The 8,306-nt window shown below is 33.5% G+C and overlaps 1 protein-coding gene across 1 annotated transcript in view; it reads right to left on the bottom strand.

Moving 5' to 3' along the window:
- Window positions 1-7,147, bottom strand: part of LOC106470216 (ATP-binding cassette sub-family D member 1-like) — a 30,888-nt gene extending 23,741 nt beyond the window's left edge. Inside the window, exon 1 of the mRNA XM_013930759.2 lies at window positions 5,436-7,147. Coding sequence (XP_013786213.1) covers window positions 5,436-6,494 — 1,059 coding nt within the window. The 5' untranslated portion in view covers window positions 6,495-7,147. The remainder of the gene's footprint in view (window positions 1-5,435) is intronic.
- Between the last annotated feature and the right edge of the window lie 1,159 nt (window positions 7,148-8,306).

Raw genomic sequence — 8,306 nt, 5'->3', positions numbered from 1 at the left:
GGACGGAAGCTAGTCATCTCCTCACACTGCCAACTCTTGGGCTACTCTTTTACCAACAAATAGTGGGATTGACCATCACATTATAACACCATGTTTGGTGGGATGGGGATTCAAACCCGTGACCAGCAGATTGCGAATCGAGCTCTCTAACCACCGGGCCTCATATTTACTTGAAAGACCACTAATGCATGCATACCTGTATACAGTATTTCAATACTGATTAAAATAGCTCTTACTCTAAGACATAATTAGTTACTTTAACATTTAGGATTATACAGGCATACTGTACTGTAGATACGGTCTCTGCTCCTGGCAATTATTGTAGACTATGTAATGTCTTTTTCCTTAAAAATACAGTTAACCATCAGTATACCTTATATGTATGCATCTATTATACTTTTAAGCAAAAAACATTACACTAATGAGTTATATGAATGTTGCCCACTACAGTGTCACTGTTAATCTTAACATATAAACAACAAGGGACCATTTGGTTATTAAAGGCTGTCCTATAACACCTACCCTAGAGAAAAGCAAAGATTTATTTATTTTTTCAGGAAACCAGCAATTCCCCTATCCTGGAAAGTGTTGGCCTCTACTACTCCTGATGGCAACTCATTCCATAAGTCAATCACTCTATTAGAAGAATAAAACTGTTTTAACTGGATTCTAGCCTGTCCGTCCCAAATTTAAGCTCGTGTCCTCTCATCCAACTGTCTTCAGAATGCAGTACAAGGAAATCAAAGGCCTTAATCCTATTGATCCAACCAAATAGTCTTTTAAACTTCAATAATACCACTTCCTAGCTATCTTTTCTCAAAAAGAAATAAGTTATGAGATTTTAAACTATCCCTATTAGATAACCCTAACAGTCTTCCTCTCAACAATCTACAAGTAATATCCTTTCTTAGAAATGGAGACCACAACTGTACACAGTAATCACAATGTGGCCTAACTAATGCTTTGTGTACAAAATTATTACATCTTTTGACTTGTAATTATTGTCTCTCTAAATATACCCTAAAATTCTATTAGCTTCACTATCAACAGAGCACTACTTCAATGGTTTAAACAACTTACCCATCATTATGCCAAGATCCTTTTCTTCAGCCACACTATTGAGTGGGTTCCCATCTATATTAAACATGTTCTTTTATCAGATTCTAGAATTCTTCCCACTACAGATGTTAAACTAATTGTCCTATAATTTCCAAGACAACCCTTATTACCCTCCCCTACTTAAACTATCCAATTTACAAGCACCTGCCCATTGTCTGTTGACCTGCCAAAATGAAATAAAGAGGTTTGCATATCTGATTATCTCTTTTAAAACAACCATGGGGAAAACCTTGTCTGGCCTTGATGCTGTATTATTTCTATTCTCTGTTATTTTATACTTACCACAAATGAATTAATATGTTCATGATTCAGGTTAATTCCAATATTTAACATAGAATCTCAAGACAGAAATACTGCAATTATCTTCTCTTGTGAAAACAGAAAAAAAACTTAAAGCCCAGTCACCTCATATTCTTCAACAAAAACCTTTCCATCAACATCCTTGAAGGGCCCAATCCCCACTTTAAATTAACAGTAACATATTTAAAAAAAAAATCCTTGCTGTTATTTTGAACATTACCAGCCAGCTGATAAAGGATATAACTCCACTTGAAATTAACCTTCAGCAAAAGTACTCATACAATATCAGTATTTATGTGGTAAAAATCTGTAAATATTATCCTGTCCATCAATTAAAATACTACTGTAGATGTATAAGTACCAGTAATTAAAGTAACAAGGTCTTCCAAGTCTTACAGAGAAGCCATTTACTGAAGTATAGGTAAATGGAGTGAAGAAGGAAAAACACAGAATAAACAATAATATGTTTACAGCCTTCATACTGTAACATACATATACATTCAGTGTAAATACATAATGCATATCATAAACACCAAAATTCCAAGTTGGAAGAGCAGGCTATATTTATGCAAAATACATCACATAACAATCATCTGATGTTTCTTTTAAAACCCTAATGTAAATAATATACCAAAAACAATTTTAATAAAAATTACTCGTTTGTGTTATTGTTTAATATTTTTCAAAATACACAAAAGATATTGTCAGTTCTTTATAACATTTTCATAGTTTTATAGATATTAGGAAGAACAAAAAAGTTTAATTCAGTGTTTGTTGTACATTTACAATGTACATGTTCATACACTTACATTTTGAAATGTGATTGGTAGATGTTGCTTAAGAGTAATCAGCCTTCTGTTACCTTATCATATCTTGGGAATTGCACAATATAATTTCCTCAAATATAAAAATTAACAATCATTAATACATTCTGGTGAAATAAAAGTAATGTAAACAAATTTAGATGTTTAGAAAATATATATATAAAGTATACATGTACCTGAAAGATCACTGTACACCTACCAGTACATATATTCATACTGACAAAAATAGCTCTTACAGTAAGACATTAGTTGTTTTAATGTTTTGGATTACACAGGTATCCTGTACTATAGGTACATTCTCTACTTCTGGCAATTGCTGTAGGCTGAGTAATGTGCACAGCTCTCCCCACAATGACAGGCTTCCCGGATATTTGACCTATTTTACATGTTACCTTAGAATGAATGATAAACAAGTTGAGCTTTTCATGGTTTTATAGCTTCAACAGTACTTGTGTAAAAAGAAATCATATATTATTTATTTTAATTAAATTTGGTCACAATTATATTTTGGAATAACAGCACAGAGAAGCTATTAGGCATGTTTTCTGAGGGAAACACTATAATTTATAATTCATTTCATTCTTTCTCCAATTGTACAACTGTGGGGTGTCATTTTCTCATGTTACAAGTTCTTAATAAGGAATGTGTATGTGATAGGCAATGGCTGTGCAAAATCACACCAAGTGTCACTTTTATACTGACCACAGGGTATAAGGTCCAAGTTACAAAAACATTTAAGATACCATTCTACACATAGTGAAAAACCACAGTAAATGTAACAAATTGCCAGGAGTCTTTACACTGGTGAACCTAATTTTGACACATTCATTTATCCTCTTCAGTCTCAGATTGTCCAATACTGACAAGTTGTTCTATTTACTGTGTATTTTCACTAACCGCTACCACAAAAGTGTGTTCTTTCAACTGTATATTGTGCAAGATAGCACAAAATCTTGTTCTGTGTACTGGACTTCTGTAACCTAACAGAAATGTTATTCCACTGATAAAAAAAAATGTCAAATGGACCTACTATTCCTGTGCTTCAGCCATCACACTCAGTGTCAATGTACATGACATGTTATAGACACTGGGCATAATCTTTATACTAACTATGAGAGCTTATGTATAGCTCTCTCTTCGAGTAAGACTAATACAGTTGTTGCTCAACATTGGAAAGTTTATAGGTAATTCTTAAAATTAATTTATTCAATAAGTTTTTAGAGAATGATAATTAAACAATAATGATTGGACTGCTGATCTGTGAACTCCTTGAAGTTAAAACATATTTAGTCAATCTTATTCAATAATACATAAAACACTTTGTTTTCTTTATTTATACAAAAATAATGGTTTTTCCCATACAAAGATTTTTTAAGGTATATGTTACATCCTAAAATTCCATACTTTATCCTGCATCCCATGTATAAAGCTTGCTCACTTTTTGTAGACAGTAATATATATATATATATATACATACAGAAAATCAATACTCGAACAGTCAAGCAATACAAAATTAACAAAAATAAGCCCAAACAAAAGTCAAATAAAGATGTTGCACAAATCCAGAGGATATCCAGGGCACAGGCTATAATGTGGGATTTGAAATGTGTCCTGGGTTTTGGAGGTGACTGCGGACATAGAACCCACATTGCAGTGGAGATACACCATCTATCAGTCTTAACCTCCGTTCACTAGTCTCACATGAAGAAATTCAAAAAAATAAAATAATCAAAAGTAGAAATTAGGAAAGCGCGATGTGGGTGCTATAGCCCATAAAGTCCAACATCTATATCACCCTTTACTGCCTGCAGACAGTTGTGGGAAGGTAACTGCTTTCCAAAGTAAAGGAATTAAATAAAAAAAAGAAGGGAATAAAAAGAAAATAAGGTACTACCACTTGGGGGTAAGTAAGGTAAACTGACCTCCTGAGGTTGGCATTCCATCCCCCATTATAGTAGTAAAGCACTATCAGTAGCACAGTAGACAAATTATACTAGTATAAAAGTATAAAATCCCAACCAAGTTATCTAAACTAACTATCATAACTCCCAACCACCACCCATTAAGTCCACTGTAACTAACAATTTTCAGACTCTACATAAGCCTTTATACGAGATAAGGTGTTCATCCACATAAAAGTAGTGCCAAGTTGTTTAAATAACCTTATTATAACTAAAAATACTTATTCAAATGATCAGCAAAATCTCCTTAATGTTTCCTTCTTTATATTTATCACAGAATATTTTAATAATTTTACTCAGAGTTTCTTTATCAAATCAACTGAATATTAATTTTTGCATTAATATTTCAACAAACAAATACTTCTATACAAAATTGCACAATCAATTATAATATAATCAGAATTTGTAAAATAATAACAACATCATTACAAAAGCAGTGTTATGTCAATCATGCCCTTTAGTTTACTATTTTTATGCATCTCAGGAACCTGATTATCTATTTTGTGATTTTAAAATGCTTATGATTATGACCTGTCACGATCTTGTTTTGTCAATTCCAAGGGAATTACAGCAAGACTGTTATGAATTAGCTATAGTATCTTAAAGTGTTGTTAGTTAAAGAGGTGACTGACCAAATGAAATGACGATTGCATGCTGACTAGACTTCATTCCCGCTGTATATGTACGGCATGCTTTAGGAATATTCATACTTAACCATAGCATTTCATAGTGATTAGGTTGCCATGGAAACAAATATCTCAGAGAAGTTTTTAATGACCCCTCATTTAGACAAATTGTAAAACATCATTTCTAAACATCAATATTAAGCATGCAACATCAGTGCCACATCCTCCTTGCTGGTTGTGGTGACCTTACTATACATTTTAGTGAAATTTCATAAACTGTGAAGATGCAAAGTCACCTATATAGTTCTATACCAAGTGCTCACCTACATGTGTAGACAAGAAAAAACAACCATTTGCATTTCAGATCACTTCACAGATCATCAGATACCTGATATGCAGAAAAATGATCTGGGTAAGGTGATTGGGATTATTTTATAACTGTGGTTTTGACTAGTATTGTAACTAAGATATTCTAAATTCAAATTATTTTTTAACTGGTTTTTTGTTCTGTAGTATATGTATTGTACACATAACATTGGCTAGCAAAAGTTTTACCAATAATTTTATATTTAAGTGCAACCATACTTGATACAGATGTAACATACCTCATGTCCTCCATAGAAAGCTATTTCTTCAGAATTAGCAATGAGTCGAGAGTGAATGAATCTTAAATATCCTTTTCGTTTCTCTTCTTCGGCTACAAGTTTTCCAAACTTTGGTGAGAGCTTCCTAAGGATGTGTCCTGTTAAAGAGACCATTGCTCCTCCTAAAACATTTCCAGCTACACTAAAAGATCCCATACTTCTAGCCATTTTAAGTAATGTGAAATTAATAATCACAACATCTAAAAATGGCTTAGTGATATGGGAATACAAGTGAGCAACAGACTGAGAAAATGTTGTAATATCATCAGTCAGGCAATGGTCTGCATTTTCTAAGCGGCCATCTAAATTACTTACTCTATAGTAAGTCTGGTTTTTAAAATACAGATCATAGGCATGACGAACCAAACGAGTACGGAATGCTAATGCTAGCTGACTTTCCAAAAACCGTATAAGACTATTGATAAAAGTAGCTGGTATTGCCACTAGAAGCCACTTGGAAAGTTGCAAAGCAAATTTCATGATATCTTTCCTAACTATATTTTTAACGACATGACCTTCTAGCCTTGCAACATAGATTGACAAAAATGATCTTGTTACCAAAGACAGAGTATGTAAGCCAAGAAGACCCATCTCAACTGAATGTACTTTAGGGATCATAATCCTGATTAGCTTTACAAGCTGTAGCAAAAACTGCTTGTTAAATGCTGGTGACAAATGTAACTTCTGTTTCGTCAAGCCATCTGTAAGCTCTTGTATTGTCAACGATTTACTATCCTTTCTTGACTTTTTCTCAAATGTTTTAAGTGGTTGTTCAACATCCTCATCAGTTAACAACTGATTTCTTTCCAAGGATCTAATTGGACTTGTGCTAGAAATTTTTTCTTGTGCTTCTCTAGCTTTATTCCCAACTATAGTCAATGAACTACATAAAATTGGATATCCAATTCTTAAGGCGTAGACTGCTAAAATAGCTACAGTCATTCCTCTTGTGATAACTTCTGGGGGTACATTTGCCTTCTCTGCTGTACGATGTATTAACTTGGACATCGAATTCACCATGACTAATGTTGTATGGTGAGATGTTATATTGCTCAGAAAGTGAAATTTATATTTTATAATACTACTGTATTACAATTACATAACTTCCGATAGCAGAAATTTCACAGATTGTCAGGTCTCCAAATTTATGCGGATACAAAACGTATTTTCATTTAATTATGGATAATTTAATATTAAGGTTCAAAATAAAACACTTCAAATGTTAAGCTTATGGTTATAACTATAAACAAATTATAGTAACAGTGCCATTACCCCACACTTATAACTTTCTACTTTTCTTTACCTTCGATTCACACAGAATATATTTTGCTGCATTCGGAAACTTCTGCTTAAAGTATCGCGGATTTTACCGTAACGCCCCATGCTTCGTAATGAAGGACTACAGGAAAGGTATTTATATCTCTCACGCGCTTCAGTTACTGAATAAAAAGGTAAATAAGCAACTTCGAAGTTCGAGAACAAGTTCCTAATAGTAATACGAATGAAGCTATTGCCGACAGTCAAAGATATTGTCAGAAAGTTCAAAGTATACATCCACAGATGTTTAGTGCTTTGGTGTATCCCATCATCATACTTCTACTAACAGCGACCTGTACGTTATACAGTTACACATCACAAGATGCACCTGTATCACGTCCTACTAACAGTTACGACGTAAATCAATAGTATTACCACACCGTATGTGAACAGCACAACACCTGGTGTTCCTTCGTCTGCTAAACCATTTTCAAACTATGACGTCATTAATGTAAACTTTTTTTAATATGATAAGCCCATGAAATAAAACTTCGGTAATGACATAAAATATGTTTCAGTCAAAATTTAATGTAAAAATAATTGTCTGTCTCTATAATATTTATAGTCAGTGATATAAAAAACAAAGTTTTTGCTTACTTCTTTTTGATTGATAAAAAAAAATTAAATCAAAAACTGGATATTTCATTGAAAACATATTGTTACGACAGCGGAAGTCACGCGACACTGGAAGCATGTGCGCTGGTGTTTCTAGAAAGATCATGTCCCTTCCTGGCAACTCTAGTCTTCTCTACGCGCCCTCTATTTTAGTATATAAGCAGGCAAATAACGCGAGATAATTAATTGAATTGCAGACAGGCAGAGATAGAGACCGAAAAATGAGTCAAACGCGGTAGTGACCGTAAGTAAAGTGCGTGAATCGTTGTGAATTATAGCGTGTGTTAAAGTTAAAGTGACTGTGGAAATTAAGTGTATTGCAAAGTTGTATTGAGAAAGAATAAACTAGTTTTATTTAAGAAAGGACTTGTATCGCTAAAGTTTCATTTGAAAGAAATTATACAGGAAATTAACAAACGACCAGAGATATAACAAATTGGTGTCAGAGAGTGGGACCGAAAATAAAAATAAAAAAGAAGAAGAAGATGGAAATGAGAGGTGGCAAATCAAACTGCAGCTTAGCAGATTTGATGGCGGCAGTACAAGAACAGCAAAAGAAACAAGAAGAACGAGAAAAGAGACAACAGCAGTTGCAAGAAAACCCGCAACAGTGGAAGTTTGAACAGCAAAATAAACAAGAAGAGATTACAGCAGTTGTTGGAGGAAAAAGAAAAGAAGCAAGAAGAGATATTACAACAGTTGTTGGAGGAAAAAGAAAAGAAACAAGAAGGGAGATTACAGCAGTGGCAAGATAACTTGCAACAGTGGCAGCTCGAACAGCAAAATAAACAAAAGAGATTACAGCAGTTGTTGGAGGAAAAAGAAAAGAAGCAAGAAGAGATATTACAACAGTTGTTGGAGGAAAAAGAAAAGAAACAAGAAGAGAGATTACAGCAGTGG

The sequence above is a fragment of the Limulus polyphemus genome, unplaced genomic scaffold, assembly GCF_000517525.1.
Source record: "Limulus polyphemus unplaced genomic scaffold, Limulus_polyphemus-2.1.2 Scaffold102, whole genome shotgun sequence".
Taxonomy (NCBI): domain Eukaryota; kingdom Metazoa; phylum Arthropoda; class Merostomata; order Xiphosura; family Limulidae; genus Limulus; species Limulus polyphemus.
This window is presented reverse-complemented; position numbering and strand designations above follow the sequence as displayed.